This window comes from Vitis vinifera, chromosome 8, assembly GCF_030704535.1.
Source record: "Vitis vinifera cultivar Pinot Noir 40024 chromosome 8, ASM3070453v1".
Lineage (NCBI taxonomy): Eukaryota > Viridiplantae > Streptophyta > Magnoliopsida > Vitales > Vitaceae > Vitis > Vitis vinifera.
In genome coordinates, this window is record NC_081812.1 from 18,568,359 (window position 1) to 18,585,714 (window position 17,356).

The 17,356-nt window shown below is 34.7% G+C and overlaps 2 protein-coding genes across 3 annotated transcripts; one reads left to right on the forward strand and one right to left on the reverse strand.

The window, feature by feature from the left end:
* The first annotated feature begins 1,578 nt into the window (after nucleotides 1-1,578).
* LOC100242597 (germin-like protein subfamily 3 member 2) lies at nucleotides 1,579-2,524 on the forward strand. Its single transcript, XM_002282731.5, has one exon. It carries the CDS (start codon nucleotides 1,654-1,656, stop codon nucleotides 2,332-2,334), a length of 681 nt encoding a protein of 226 aa, XP_002282767.3. The 5' UTR covers nucleotides 1,579-1,653; the 3' UTR covers nucleotides 2,335-2,524.
* Nucleotides 2,525-2,967: 443 nt separating this feature from the next.
* LOC100263058 (uncharacterized) lies at nucleotides 2,968-8,073 on the reverse strand. 2 transcript variants are annotated; one of them, XM_002282768.5, is made up of 6 exons: nucleotides 7,693-8,030; nucleotides 6,471-6,733; nucleotides 6,151-6,362; nucleotides 5,672-5,939; nucleotides 3,795-4,119; nucleotides 2,968-3,230 (listed from the first exon to the last, which is right to left on the reverse strand). In XM_002282768.5, exons 1-5 carry the CDS (start codon nucleotides 7,784-7,786, stop codon nucleotides 3,823-3,825), a joined length of 1,134 nt encoding a protein of 377 aa, XP_002282804.2. In that variant the 5' UTR covers nucleotides 7,787-8,030; the 3' UTR covers nucleotides 2,968-3,230; nucleotides 3,795-3,822. The 2 variants fall into 2 exon arrangements, with proteins under 2 accessions (XP_002282804.2, XP_059595162.1); XM_059739179.1 differs by having other exon boundaries at nucleotides 2,968-4,119; nucleotides 7,693-8,073.
* Nucleotides 8,074-17,356: the final 9,283 nt, after the last annotated feature.

The window sequence follows — 17,356 nt, forward strand, 5'->3', positions numbered from 1 at the left end:
TAAAAACTATATTACATTCAAATATTTTCTATTTAAAAAAAAATCTTTTACATTTAACAATATTTCTAATTAAAGTATTTAAATTTTATAAATAAAAAATTTTATATTATGTTATTCAATATATAAAAATAATTTTATATACATAAAGAATATATGTTAATACCATTTTAAAATATATTTGATAAATATTTTTTTTAGTTTTTCCTTTTTAATCACAAATTTAATTTTATAATAAATAAATTTTATTTTTCCAAATAAGTAATATAAAAAAAAATTAAAATAATAAAAATACATAAATAAATTTATGATGTATAGGATATGAATATTTAACATCTTATCATAAAATTAATATATCCACTTAGAAAAAGATATACATTTTCCATAACGTTTACTCATCTTTGTGGGTGCAAATGAGGTGGATTTCAATCTCTTGCTTTACTCATCTTAATAGAGTAAGAGAAAACTAATACAAAGATCAATGCCCAATAGCCCAAGGGGAAAATTGATCTATGACGTCCAAGTCAAATTCAAGACCGTATAAAGGCAATTATGGAGAAAGAAAAAGAGGGATATCTTGTTCTTAGATTAAGTTTCTCCTCTCCCTTTGGGGCATGGGAGCCATGAATAGATTTGATGGTTAATCTGGATGGTTGCAATGTACTATAATTATTGAGGTAAGGTGCTGCCATCATAGGATGACCATAGAGGTAATGTGTCGTAGGTGATTTAACAAATTTTCCATTGAAATCCTTAGCAATAATATAATCCCACTGACGTTTGTTTTGCAGTAGAAGTAGCATCAAAATCAACCCCCGAACACAGGCCATTGCTAGCTAGATTCTCTTCCTTATTGAGCCCCAATTGCTAATTGTGCGCCAATATTAAATATGACTATTACCCTAGTAAGTGCTATCCCAACAGGGCGACAAGTTTAATCAACTTGGATTAAGTTTGAATTTCGTAGAAATATCTAGTGGGCTTGTAGGGGAGACGGGACCCTAAATTTGGGGACCAAAGGACTCCAAGGCCCACACCTACGGAGCCCAACCCTATGGCACCAATGGTCTGCCTCAACTATTTCATATCAGGCCCAAGCCTAAGCGCAAGATCTAGCTGCTTCTTTTGTTGGGTGTGACTCTGGGTTCGATCCAAGAATGATGAGGTCACCAACGTGTGTGGAATTAATGATTCATGCTCATGCATGCATTAGCATCACTTCTCTTTCCTTCACCTACAAGCAAAGGAATTGGACCATTTGGTGACGCCGAATTTACCGAACTGTTCTTCTTCTGATTCCGATATTCATGGCTTTACTCCAAATGGATCATCATGAGTCATCATATTCATCATTCCCACCTGCCTCTAATCATACCCATCAAACATAAATTTAGCCTCGGTCACAATTCTTGGGCGTGTCACATAAATATGAGTCGGTTCATATTTTTATGAAAAATTTGGTGGGGTATTTAGCAAATGGCATCATTAGATATATAGTGGGGTTGCATAAGAGGGCACAATGGATGGTAGCTACAATTAAAATCATTAAATTTTTTAATTTCATCACTATTTGGATTTTGAGAAAAGGGGGCTCTCAAGTAATTTTTCAATGTTCCCCTTCTATATAACCCTTGTAAACCTACTCCAAAGAAATGCATGAACAGAATGTCTCCACAACTGACCGTTTTGTTAGTTATTTTCTCCCTCCATTGCTATATGAGTGATATGGCAATGGCCTCAGATCCAGACCCACTTCAAGATTTCTGCATACCCAACACCAAATGGGGTTATGGAAGAGCTGCCCGGTTGGATACCGTCCCATGCAAGAACTCATCGGAGGCCACCACCGATGACTTTGTCTTCTCCGGCCTGAAAAAACCGGCAGAAGAATTCTCCAACATGGGGATCGCAGCCGTCTCAGTCACCCCACAAATGTTTCCGGGGCTTAACACACTGGGCATGTCGTTTGTTCGAGCAGATATCCAAGTTGGTGGAATCAATGCTCCACACTTCCACCCTAGAGCTACTGAAATAACTTACGTGTTGCAAGGAAAGGTATATTCAGGCTTTGTGGATTCCACAAACCGGGTTTTTGCTACGGTGCTTGAGCAAGGAGAGGTGATGGTCTTTCCAAGAGGCTTAGTGCACTTCCAAATGAACGTTGGAGAATCGCCTGCCACAGTGTTTGGATGTTTCAACAGCCAAAACCCAGGAGTTCAAAAGATCCCATCTGCCCTTTTTGGGTCTGAGATCAAAGATGAGCTTCTGGAGAAGGCTTTTGGAATGACTCCTAAGCAAATAGACAAGATGAGAAGAAAGTTTGTTCCCAAAGGTTAAGTTAGAGCCCGCCAAGAAAGGCTATTTTGGTGAATTGGGTCTCGTACTTAATTGCATGTTTTGCTGGTTTTGTTCTTTGATTATTGAGAGATAAATTAGATACGCAGAATAATTGTTTGAACACTACGAAATGAGTTTTTTGCGTTCCAATGCTATATTGCAACAAAGTTTGAGAGAGATGGTTTTCATAGATTCTGGTCGAGTATAATTATGTTTGGACGAAAATCCATATCCATCTATATAATCTATTTAATAAATATTTTTTCATTAGCCTAGAAAAAATAAATTTGATCTAAATTGACCTATTTTATAATTGTACTAACATAATTGTAATCATAATGTATTTAACCCACAATTGACTTATTTAATTAGATAAATAGGTCAATTAAAGCATGAATATATCAAATTAATAAATTAATCACATTAATTCAAATAAAATCTAGATTTATTAAATAAAGCCTAATTTTTAAATGGGTTATACAATTTTGTTAGTATTTTAAACTTGATTATTATTTATGTCGTGTTTAACTTTACGTATCAAATTGAATACCTAAATTTTAATATAATATGAAGATGACTCATCAACACAACATCATTATGGAACCATTTCTTCCAACACAAGGGAAGAATCAATTACAAATGAAAACAATTTTATTAATTGTTTAACCATACTGGAAAATTAAAAACTAAAATAAAAAAGTAAGACTTCTACATAAAATAGTCATGGCTACTATCATGACCATCATTCCACAGCATGGTGGAGCTGTAAAGCCGAAAATTAAAGAAAAGTACAGCAAAGAGGGGGAGGCATCATCCAACCATCTCATGATGATGACCATTGGAAGGCTTTAGTGATATTAGGAAAACCAAGGCACATTACGTATACACTTCAATTTCTGAAAAAAAAAAAAGAAAAAAAAAATCAGCAATCAAGGCATATATCACTTCATATTCTGAAAAATATCATTATCAATTTTTTGAACATGTTCGGTTTCGTTGATGAGCTGCAATGCTCAGTTGCACATTGAATATTTAAGGAAAGAGTGGCAGTTTTGGCCTACTTGGGCAAACTGCATGACCTACATAGATGCAGACCCTGAACAGAAACAGACGTTTTGAGACAGGGAAGAGAGAATCTGAACCACATTTGCAAATCCACAGAGATTCTGAAATCTTAGGTTATTCTATTAGTAGAAACAATCCTAGGGCTGGTGAATACCCATCTCATCATTTTTCTGCAGACCAAGAGATAAGGGAATCCACTGAAGTATCAGAATGTTGTCCTCACTTGTTTAAGTTAAAATTCTGAAGTATGGAGTAACAGTTGTGTTTCTCATCATAAATAGAACTGTGGAAACAACAATGGGCAGTACAAAATTTTCCATAAATGTAAAAATGACCAGAAGCAATTTCAAAACTCCAAAACAGATAATAAACAAAGGAAGCACACCAAAGCCGACCTGCGCTAGCTCTTTATATATGTGGAAGCTACTTTTCCCCAGTTAAGAGTGCCTTAATGATAGCATCGGTCCTTCCTTCAGCATATGGGAACAAGTGTCCAGCACCTGGTACCTCATGATATTGAATCCATGGGAGCTGTTGGGCAATGTAGCGTTGCAGTGAAACAGGCACCATTGCATCTTCATCTCCATGCCATAGGTGGACAGAACCTTCATTGTTTGGGAATGGGTTCTTTAGATCCATGGGATCAAATTCCCAAGTTCCAAATCCAATCATCAAGTCACGGTGGATGGACTCAAATTCTCCTTGTTGTCTCACCTGCGCCTGAGGAGGGACCAAATAATTGGAATATTAAATAAGAAACAAATGGCTGTATTAGCAAAGGAAAGAAGCTCAAGAAAACAGACAAATTACTGATTGATTAGATGTCTATTGTACGTACAGAAGACTATCACTGAAACTTTGCTGAAAAAAGAAATGTAAGAATAACCATAAAGATTCTTCTCACTTAAACAGACAAACAGAATCCAACTTCAGTTGGATCAAAAATAAAAAAATAAAAAATCTTCACCAAAACCTGCACTTTGGGTATTGAGAATGAATATGAACCTAGTCTCTGGTCGCTAAACCTGGTTTCACTTGATGAATTTATGGACGGTTAAAAAAACAAAACATGCAAGGTCCTAACTATGAGGAATCCAATTTCCAAAAGTATCATCAACAATTAATCAGCCATAAGGAATAACCCAATTTCAGTGGTTCTCATGGCAGGAGACGAATAATTATAGATGGGTGACAATTGTTCAGAGTTTTTCAAGTCATTGGACCATTTTGGAAGTCCTATTGATTTTGTAGGAAATATAAGAAAGAAAGAAAAAAAATAGGATCCTGATTTTTGAAACAAATAGGATGTTATTAAATTCTACTCCAAGAGGATCACAAACTCCAAGGGTTCTTCACAGTAAGACAATAAAAGGACAGACCACAAAGGCCCTAGCACAAATACTGACAAAAACTCCACACCACTGGTAGAAGTCCTCTTTGTGGTAAACATCCATTACATTCAAAGGATGAAATAAAAAATATAACAGCATAGTCATTATTATTGAGACATATGGTGTCAAAATTTAAAGAAGAGCATTATGTCACAAGATGCTTCAAATGACCCTCCCCATGGGCTTATATAGGAGGTGGGAAGCTTCTAGAGACCTCTGGAGACATCTATACTTAGCTACAAAGTGGAAGAGCATGGAAGCTTCTAGAGAGGGTTAGAGATATCCACACATCTCTACACTTGGCTATGAGAGCATTAGAATAGTACGAGGTGTTCTAGAATCTTCCAAAGTCATCTTGTACATACCCTTGTACATAGATTAGTGTAAGAGTTTTTTTTTATTATTCTTGATTTGTAAGGAACCCTCCAAGGTTCTAGAGACTTCCTAAGGTGCCTATAAATAAGTAAAGGCCTCATTTGGCCAAGGCACCTCCCAAGAACCTAACCAACCAACCAAGTGAGTTCCCAAAGCACTTGTAAAGCTTCCTTTAAGCAATAAAAGATTTCATTCTTTAAGAGTTGCCTACTACGCCTTCTAAAGCTTCCAAGTCGTGAACATTTTAGTCTAGCAACTAAGCATTGGGAGTAAGGCTGACTTAGCAAGATCAAGTGTCTTGACTTGTCTAAGTGTCGCACAAGCTTAGAAAAAGACTAAATTCGTGACAATTAGCTTCTACAAAAAATTTGGAGGAAAGCATTAACTATGTACATATAAATCAGGCCATTCTGTTAATAACAAGGCTGCTTGATAGCATTCTCTAACAGTGCCACGAATGACTAATAAAGACATCTGAAGGAAATTTCTTGGAAAAAGATGAATACCATATATTCCTTTCTCTTTGAAAGCTTAGTAAGCATGAGCTCTTTGTCTTGGTGAGAAAGAATATCAGTGCTGTGTTCTGCAACACTAGAAGCAGGAAACCACTTTTGAGTGTTCCACCAGTAGGTAAGCCATGGCGTGTAGTGAGCAACACGAAGCGTCCACTGATCCTGCCGAAACTGTTGGTAGTAGGCTTCTTTAGATAAGTTTGCAGGAAAGCTAGGCCACCAGTAGTTGACCACTGGAGCTATCAGTGTTGCACCTGCCAGCCTGTGTCACAAGTACCAGACTTAAGATGGATAAAAACATGTGATCTTGAACTAGTGTTTTTGGCATGTCAATTCCCTCCCTCCCTTGCATGCAACTGAGAAGAATATGCTAAGAGAAAATTCATAAACAACAAACAGTTCTTTAGAGACCAAGGGAAACATTTTCTTTCCATTTTTTTTTTCCTAAGGGAAAAAAGCAGGTTCAACCATACCTGTGAGGGATATACTTGAGGCAACTCCAAATCACCTGTCCACCCATGGAAAAACCAATTACATAGAACTTGGATCCCAGTCCTAACTGATCAGCAAGCTCTTCAATATCCAATGGTATGCTCTTCACAGTTCTTTTAGGATTAGGATCACTCTCTCCATAACCAGGTCTATCAAAGGACACAATGTAGATGCCCAATTCTTCAACAATTTCCTGGAAGAACCCACAAGAGAGCCAAATAATATTCAATTCAACTGGAATGCATTAAAAGTCCAAGAACATAGCCAAAAAGGTACCAGAAAAATAAACCAAAATAGCTACCGGAGAAAGAGAAGTGGCAACAACGACATCATGCCTGCAGGAATCAAAGCCATGAACATAAACAATTTTATACTTGGCTCTATCCTTTGGGATTCCATGTTCTTTGTAAGCCAAATGCCTTCCATCACTGAGCTTTATTCTAGAAGCTGTAACAGGGGGACCATCTGGAGAGCCACATATCTTGGGAGGAGGAGATTGGATTGCCTGATAAGCCCAGGCCAGGAACCCCATCAATAAGACCACTAGTATTTTCTTGAACATCCCTGGAATTTTTAAGTTCCAATTGAAAATAGTCAAAAAATATTGAACCAAATAAACTGAGAAGCAACATACTAAAGCCTAGACACAAAGAGGGGAATGAATTTGTTAGACTAGATTTCATGTTTCACAGGCAAAATTCCTCTTCAACCAACCATTGCAATTTACAGTTTCAATATGGTCCAATAAACGCCTAAAAATCCAAATAAGGAGCATCTTCAGTAACAATGAACATCAAGGGCACATCCAAATTGTGATCATGCTTTAACCAGTGCTGGGAGGATTCACAAATTCATGCATGTCTTATTATATTGATACAAGATACAAACTGTTTACTTTTTCAAGAGGAGTAACTTCCTTGCTGTCCAAATTGCATACAAGCATTGCCTTTCCCCAACTGAGGCAGAATGCATAATGCTGCTGCCCATTTTGGCCACAAGTAGTTAAAGAAACTTTGCTAAGTTGGAGTCAAGTATATACCATATCTTGGAGTCTAGTCCATATGTTACAGGCCCACATTAAGTGATAAAGAACTGTTGGGTTAAGGCGTTGCTTTCAGAATTGCACTGGAAACAAAGGCAAAAAATGTTGGGTTTTTGTTCATAGCTTTTTATAGAGAACGATCAAAGGGGTTTGGTTCAAAGACACAAGTCACTGAATTTTATCATTTCCCCATTTCTGTCCTCGCAAAAAACCTACAGGCGTCTCTTCACTCCATTAGTGGATCGCTTCATCGTGATTTTCCCCTTCTTAATAATGCCTTACCACACCAATTAATTACGTTTTGATCGCTCATTCGTTCAATTTGGTTGTGCAGGCAGATTGAAAAACAATACAATAACAACAAAACTGGAATCTAAATCAACTTTAAAAGAAAAATGAAAAAGAAATGAAAGAACAAAAGGCTAAAGTGAAAAAAGATCCCAGAAAAAATAAATAAATTAATAAATTAACGAGCACCCACCAGAAGGAAGACGAAAAGAAGAACTTTGCCTAGATTTTCTGGTATGAGCCCGGGCTGATGCCGCCGATATCTTCCTGTTCACTCCCCCCGCCATATTCTGACCCCCGACCCCAAACCCACTTCAAATACCCACCAACAAAAATGCCCAAAAGTTCTGCAGAAGCTCGGAGACGGAGCAAGGTTGAGAGATCTGGCTGGATTTGCTCTCTCTCCCCGCACAAATCCACCCTGGACTCGACTGCAATGCGTTCGATAAGACACTGGAGTTGACTGGAGGACTTGTTCGTAATTTCAGAACATGGGAAATACTCAAATACCCCAATCGATAGAATTTGATTACTGAAAGTGCCATTACATTTTGATGCTCTCTTTATGTTAGCCATTACATTTTCATGAGATGTTTAACAATTTCTTAAAATAAGGTATGAAACCATGTCTATAGAAAAACAAAATAATATCAGCCCAGTAGAAATTATTTTGTGAAAAAATTATTCTTATCTTTTTAGTTTAGACTTATACTTTTTAATGTAATATATTACATGCAATATATATTCGATCCAACGAACATTTGCAACATGATATCAAATCTGAAAAAGACTTAGAATAGTCTACTTACCTCCAACCATTGTTTCTGAATTGTAGTTGGTGAAGTCTCAAATTTCCAAACTCTGATATCTCCTTTTAGATAATGTATTTCTGAAGATAAAACAGTAGAGAGATGAGTTCGGGACCATGAGAGATCTATATAACTGTGGCTTCCCATCATACCATGTTGTTCTTGATTTTGTCACCACTATGAGCAGTTTGTGGAACATGCTCCTTAACCGCAGCGGACACAAGATCTGGTGGAGGATGTGGTCAAGTGTTGGACCACTTTAGAGTGGTGAACATGTAGCTGATAACATTCTCCCACTTGGTCCACACCTTTAACCTAATGTCCTATCTTAGTCCATCAATTATCCACATTAAGTAACAAATACATGAATAATGATGATAAGTCCTCTATATAACGAGTGTTACCTTCCATATATTACAGTGTATTCATTTCTTAACATTATTCTTTATGTGATAATATTACTCAATGAATAAACCCTATGTTCATTCTTGGTCCAATGAAATTGAATTTTCTCAAAATTAAATAAAGGTGCACATCAATATGAGAAAACATCATAATAAGAGTTTGTACAATAGAAACTACATAAGAGAACTAAGTGTCATGTTCACTACATGATCCTTAAATTTCAATGGTGGTATGTCCTTAGTAAAAGGATCAACGATCATCAATTCAGTGCTAATGTGCTCAATAACCACTTTATTTTCTTTAACACGTTCTCTTATGGCTAGATACTTAATGTTAATGTGTTTGCTTCGACTTCCACTTTTATTGTTCTTTTTCATAAAGACTACAACTAAATTGTCACAATATATACTCAATGGCCTAGAAATTGAATCCATAATTCTAAGCCTGAAAATGAAACTCTTAAGCCATACACCATGTGAAGTAGCCTCAAAACAAGATATGAACTCAACTTCCATAGTAGAAGTAGCAGTCAAGGTCTGCTTAACGCTCTTCCAAGATATAACTCCACCGGCCAATATAAAAATGTATCCAGATGTTGATTTACACGAATCAACACAGCCAGCAAAGTCTGAATCTGAGTAGCCAACAACCTTTAAATTGTTTGTTCGTCTGTATATAAGCTTGTAATCTTTGGTTCCTTGAAGATATCTCATCATTTTCTTTGCAGCTTTCCAGTGGTCCAAACCTGGGTTACTCTAATATCGTCCTAACATTCCAACAACTAATGCAATGTTAGGCCTTGTGCAGACCAAAGCATACATCAGACTTCCAACTGTAGAAGCATATTGAATGTTCTTCATTTGTTCCCTCTGAAGATCGTTTTTCGGGCATTGGTTTAGATTAAACCTATCACCCTTCACTATAGGTGAAACACTAGCTGAACAATTCTTCATCCGAAATCTCTCTAAAACTTTATTAATATAGGTTTCTTGAGACAAACCTAAGATACCTTGAAATCTGTCTCTATGGATCTTAATGCCAATGACATAAAATACCTCACCCATATCCTTCATGTCAAAATTTTTAGAGAGAAATTGTTTCACCTCATGAAGTAAACTCTTATAATTGGTTGCAAGTAAGATGTCATCCACGTATAAAACAAGAAAACAAACTTTACTCCTACTGACCTTAAGGTATATGCATTGATCCATAACATTTTCTACAAAACCAAATGAAGAAATTATGTTATGGAATTTTAAATGCCATTGGCGAGATGCTTGTTTTAAACCGTATATGGATTTCTTAAGCTTACAAACCAATTGTTCACCATCACTAGAGGTGAATCCTTCAGGTTGTTTCATGTAAACCTCCTTATCTAGCTCTCCATTAAGAAATGCAGTTTTCACATCCATTTGTTGCAATTCCAAATCAAAGTGGGCTACTAATGCCAATATAATGCGCAAGAAATCTTTCTTAGATACAGGAGAAAAGGTTTCCGTGTAATCGATTCCTTCTTTATGAGTGAACCCCTTTGCAACAAGTCTGGCCTTGTATCTCTCAATGTTGCCTAATGAGTCTTTTTTTATCTTAAAAACTCATTTACAACCAATGGCTTTTGCACCATTAGACAACTCAACAAGGTCCCAAACATCGTTGCACCTCATGGAACTCATCTCATCTTTCATGGCATTGTACCACAAGTCTGATTCTTTCCAACTCATGGCTTGTGAAAAAAATTCGGGATCATTTTCAGCTCTTATACTGTAGTTAGATTCTTGTAGATACACTACATAATCACTAAGAATTGTTGACCTCTTAGTTCGAGTAGACCTTCTTAAGGTTGTGCCAATATCTTTTGAGGAAGTATGAGGTTCAACTTGTTGTTCAGAAGTGTCAGGTAACTCCTAATCAACTTGATCTACTGAAATGTTGTCAACAACTTGTGGAACTTTAATAACTGATTGAACTTCAACGATTGTTCGTTCTACACCCGTTTGAACTTGAGGGGTGTTATAAACAACAAACAATCTATCACTTGAAGTGGAAAGTTAAGAGTCTGTATGATCAATATCAAAAACTATGTTTTTGAATTGATCGCTCCCACTAACCAAGTCATATTCAAGAAATTTAGCATTTTTTGATTCCATAATCCTAATGTTGTGAGATGGACAGTAAAATTTGTATCCCTTAGACTTTTCAGCATATCCAATGAAATACTCACTAATAGTCATTGGGTTCAGTTTCTTCTCTTGTGTATTATAAATTCTCACTTTAGACGAGCATCCCCAAACACGCATATGTCGCAAACTCGGTTTCCAACCTTTCAACAACTCAAATGGCGTCTTTGGACAACCTTGGTTGGTACTCGGTTTAATATATACACTGTTGTCTTAAGTGCTCCAGTCCGCAAGAATTTAGGAAGTTTTGAGCTGCTAAGCATATTCCTCACCATGTCCAATAAAGTTCGATTTCTTCTTTCTGTTACACCATTTTGGTCTGGAGAACCAAGCATGGTGTATTGGGCACCAATCCCATGCTCTTAAAGAAACTTCGCAAATGGCCCAAGTGCTTGTTCATTTTCCAAGTATCTACCATAATATTCTCCACCTCTATTTGATCTCACGATCTTAATTTGTTTACCACATTGTTTCTTTACTTCTGCCTTGAAAACCTTAAATGCATATATTGCTTCATTTTTGTTATGAAGTATGTAGAGATACATGTATCATGAGAAATCATTTATGAAAGAGATGAAGTATTTTCTTACCATGAAAGTCCATGTCAAGACTATAAATATCAGTATGTATGATCTCTAATATGGCGAAACTCCTAGTAGCATATCTTTTTGACTTGTTGGTCTGCTTTCCTTTAATGCAGTCTACACAAGTCTCAAAGTCAGTAAAATCTAGAGTATTAAGTACCCTATCATTTACCAATCTTTTTATCATATCTAAGGAAATATGACCTAATCTTCGGTGCCACAATGTAAATGAATCCTCATTAACAACACATCTTTTAGTGCCAATTTGGACATGTAATGAATTATAAGTGGTATCATTTTGTAATAATATGCAATAAAGACCATCAGACAAAATATCATTCCTAACACAATCAGATTTATAAATCAAACTAAAAGATGTTTCTGAAAAATGAAAGGAATATCCAAATGGTACAAGTCTAGAAACTGAAATCAAGTTTCGTGAGAAACTTGGTACATAAAAGGTCATTTGCAATTCCAAAACAAAACCATCATTTAAGGTTAAATAACATGTCCTTATTGCTTCCACATGCGAGCCCATCTTGTTTCTGGATAAGATGAATTGTTCACTTTTCACTAGCTTTCTTAGGTTTTGCATACCCTGCAAGGAATTTGAAATGTGGATTGTAGATCTAGAATCAATCCACCATGTGTTGGTGTTTACATTAACCATATTAGATTCATAACAAACAAATGAGGTAGGGTTACCTCTCTTCTCAAGCCATTTCTAGAATTTCAAACATTTTTTCTTCACGTATAATTTCTTTTTACAGAAAAAACACTTTTCGTCTTTCTTAATGTCAGATTTGGGAGGAATTTGTTGCTTCCCTTTCTGACTGGCTTGAGATTTTCCTTTCTTTTGCGTCACCATCATGGCACTTTCTCCTTGTTCCATCAATAACATTCCTTCCTCTTGAACACACATGGTCATCAATTCATTTATAGACCACTTATCCTTATGTGTGTTGTAAGAGATTTTGAAAGGTCCATACTGAGGCGGAAGAGTGCTAAGGATAAAGTGCACCAAGAAGGATTCAGACATTTATACCTTGAGCTTCTTCAATTGAGCCACTATGTCCCTTATCTCCATGATGTGTTTGCGTACACTTCTTATACCGGTGAGCTTCAGGGATGTGAACTTCATAATTAGGGTGTTTGCCAAGGCTTTATCTGAAGTGACAAATTGCTCGTCAATAGCCTTTAGCAATTCGCGGACATTCTCATGTTGCTCGATTGAACCATGTATACCAACACTAATTTTTGTCTTAATGTACATCACGCTGAAGCGATTAGATTTCTTCCAGCGTTCGTACAATAGAATTTCATCAGGTATGCTGGTATAAGTGATCTTATGTGGTTCATCTTTCCTTATGGTATAGTCTATGTCCATACACCCTAATTGAAGAAGAATTCTCTCTTTCCATATCTTAAAGTTATCTCCCCTGAGTTTAGGAACCTTACAACGAATATCAGATATGCTAGGTAAAACTGCACAAAAATATTACAAGCTTCTTAAAATTTGAGGCTTTAATTTAAATTCATGTTTTACCAATGTAGAACACACTTAAAAATTGAATCTAATTTTATTAAAAATTGTTTGTGGGCTAAATCTTTAATTCAATCAGATTCATTATCTTTATGATAAACTTTATCAAAATATTTTACTGAATTTATTATGAATATAGTTTGATATTTTCTATCTATAAGCTTTATGATAAACCTATTAAATTAATTCTTCGTAACTTCTGCGGGTAAATTAGGAAAAATTAATTTTAATATTTTATCCTAATTAATTATATAAATATAATGAACTCTCTGTGGGGTAAAATCATCATATTTATATAATTAATTATAATTAATGTCCATAATGTGATTATTATTTACTTAATATATAATTTTATATAATTAAGAATGTTGTGGCTATTCCTTAATTATTTAAAATTATATGGTTCATTAGACATTAAAACTATATGATATAAATTTAATATATCTAACACAAATTTAAGCAACAATTGCATCCAATTAAAGCTACAACTTTAATTTAGGCTACATTTTTATACATACAAACATATAAATTAGAATAAAATAATTTATTTTGCATGTATAAAAATTACATGATAATTTAAAAATAATTTTAAAGGTTTCAGATTATGATTGGGTGCCTAAACCCAATAAAATTATTTCAAATGGACCATAAGTGCCTAAATTGGCCCAAATTTTAATAATTATCCCATGGCCAATACTTAAAGCCCCTTAATTTTGTAGAATGGGTCATTGTCATGCATTGAGCCTAATGGGCCTAATTACTTTATTAATTGTCATGGCCCAATTTCTTTAGTGGGCTTCATTGGAAACCCAATCTCTCTCTAGGTTCTCCATCAACTTAATATCACCTGTGCCGAACCCATGATCCTATTTTTCTGCCACCCCATGGACTGCTTCATCATTGGCAGCGACGTGCTCACCGCCACTTACTTGTACTGCACCATCACCAGTTGCAGTCCAAACCTTGGAGCCGTTTACATCATACTAGTAGGAAGAGCCTCACGAGTGTCCTCCGGCCGCCAGCATCACTAGCAAGTAAGGCCTCATCGGTGACCTCCAGTCGCGGCCAATATGCGGGGCGGAGACTGCATGCACCTAATAAACGAAGTCTCTCATCACTGGCGGCACCGGCGACACCGTGATCAGCGCGGTGAGCACCGGCTTCATTGTTGCGTGTATGCTGGCGTTGCAGCCAGCTGTGATTTGTTTAATAATCATGTGGGATACCAATCACATGATATAATCTGTTCCACCGATTTAATAAATGGGTTGTGAATCAATCCCAGTTTTACCCAATGAATGCAATCCCAGATGCCGAACTTGGTAAACAATGCTTAATATGAGTCACATTTTCTTAGTTTAAAAAATGGATACAAGCTGTCTAAACAACAAAATCACAACAAGTTAAGTGCATGGTTTAAATCCCAAGCATCAAGCAAAGGATCTGCCTTATGAAAGCAACTTCCATCTTTGAATTCACACCACTTCCTTGATATGTGAAGGCGTTGAAACTGGTCACAGATTTTCTACAACATATCATTTTGTTTCCTGCCATGTTTTCAACCATATATGACAATATTTTGAACGGATATGAGTTTCCAGTTCTATTTGTTCTTATAACCAGAAAAGGAACCATTAACTAAGCAATTTTGGTGCAAAACAAATACCAAGGCAAAGGCAAAATTGAAAGCTACGATACCAAATGTAAGATATTACATGCAATATATATTCGATCCAATGAACATTTACAACATGATATCAAATCTGAAAAAGACTTAGAATAGTCTACTTACCTCCGGCCATTGTTTCTGAATTGTAGTTGGTAAAGTCTCATATTTCCAAGCTCTGATATCTCATTTTAGATGGTGTATTTATGAAGATAAAACAGTAGAGAGACGAGTTCGGGACCATGAGAGATCTATATAACTGTGGCTTCCATCATACCACATTGTTCCTGATTTTGTCACCACTATGAGTAGTTTGTGGAACATGCTCATTAACCTCAGCGGACACAAGATCTGGTGGAGGACGTGGTCAGGAGTTGGACCACTTTAGAGTGGTGAACGTGTAGCTAATAACATTTAAAACTTAAATTCTTTTACAACTAGGATTATAACAAGAATCTTTCTCATCTCAAGTTCTTCCCATTTATTTATAATTATTTTCATCTAAAAAAATAATAATTGAAATGGAATGGGGCAAGTATAAGAAATACTAATACTTGATGCCTTATCTGATCTAAATTTTTTTCAACATTTTTCATTTTTTTTAATTTTTTTTAATTTTTTTATTTTATTAAAAATAAATATAATTTGTAAATAAAAAATATAAATCTTTATAAAGATTAATATTTTATTTATGTTTAAAGAAAAATGAAAACAAATCAATTAAAATAATTCTTTATTTAAAATTATATATAATCTGGTTGAGGTGGGACGAGAGAAAGTCATATCGTCTAGGGTTTTCAAAAAAATTTCAAACTTATTTTGAACACAATTATCTTTATCTTAAATCTTTTCCATTATGATCAGATGATGTAGGTACCAAAAAAAAAACCAACCCCATTATCACCCCTATTTACAACTTATACTTTTTAACCGCATTTTCTTGAAATTATTTTCAAAAATTATTTTTAAATTAAATAACAAAATTTAAGTTGGTTTTTTAATTCCAAGATATCTTTTAAAGCTCATAGGGTTCTTAAAAAATCAAATGCATTCAATTTTACTTGATTTAATTATTTTGGTTTTTGGCTTCTAGATTATTTTAATAAATTAATAAATTCTATCTATTAAATATAACTCGATTTAGAATTTGTTTATCTAATGAGAAAATCTAGGGATATTAATGAGACTTTTTAAATAAAATTAATTCAAATAGATATTATAATTAAAGATTTTGGGTATTGGTGTTGGAATCGAAAGTACACTTAATGACCATGTTACATTTTATTATATATATATTTTAAGGTATGATTCATCATTTTCTATGCATGAGTTTGGATGATATTAAATTCGATTAACCAAGCTTGTAAAGTTCGTGTTTTAATTGACGATTCATTGATAGGAAGGAATGTAAAACCTATGTAATTTTTTTGTTCCCTTTTCTACTCACATTTTTTAAAAATACTAATAACTGACACCCACGATGCATCTAAGTGATGTTTGGATGATGTTAAATTGATTTTTAATAAAAATAAATTCCATGTATTTTTTTATAATAAAATTTATTTGAAAATTAAAGTGTTGTAGCATATTTTGATTTCAATTTTTTTTAAATAAATTTTATTTTTTATCTATAATATTTTATTTTCGATCATCCTATATTTGCATAGTTATTTTTTAGAATAATTGTTGCAAAACAAATGAAAATGATTAAATATATTATCATAAAATAATTTATTTTTAAAATAACTTTTTTTTAAATAACTTTTTATCAAAATTTGTTAAATAAGATTTTTTTATTTTAAAAAAAATCATTTTTTAAGAATGATTTTTTCGTACCTGAATTTGAAAACACTTTTTAAAAAAGACCCTTTGCTTTTCGTAAAAAGTGCTCTATGGGAAAAATAGGTCATAAAATGCATTGGAAGAATAACAATATGCATGGCCTAAAGTTATCCTCACATAGGTAAGCCTACTCTCCACACTATAATGCCACTAGGATCTCCGCAGGATTGCTGAGGTGGACGGTCATGTGACCAATTATTCCACATGTGATTACAAGTGGCAATAGGTGGGGAAATAAATCCCTAGATTTGAAGATAATCCAATCATGGCCCAACCCAGCTTTGAATTTGAATTGGCAACCCTAAATCCTAACCTTTGGCAAAAATGGGCTCTACATCTTCAAATATTCCCGTCCCTCTCAAGCTTGGGAATCAATGATCAACGCCAGCAGGTATCGAAAAGCCCTCCAACTCTGACTAGTCGACCCTCGTGCCGCTGGATTTGAGATTTGGGAATCCTTTGAGTCTTTGACCCACCTTCTCCAAAACCTATTGCCTAAAGACTACAAAAGAGAAGGTTGGGCCAACCGGCCAACAGTAATTGAATGTCGATGGTTTGCGACCCATCATCACGCTCGCTGGATGGTAATGGATGTTTTTTTTTCTTTTTTTTCCTCTTTTATTTTTTATTTTTTTTTATAAATGGGTTTGATATTTTTTTTTTTCTGAAATTTAAGTGGGTTTGCAAAGAGTATTATTTTGGCCCACCCCATTATGTATATTTTAAAAATAATTTAATTTAATTTTGTTATTTTTTATATTTAATACATATAAAATAATAAAATTTATTTTTAAATAAAAAAGTTATAAAAATTATAATTTTCTATTTTTA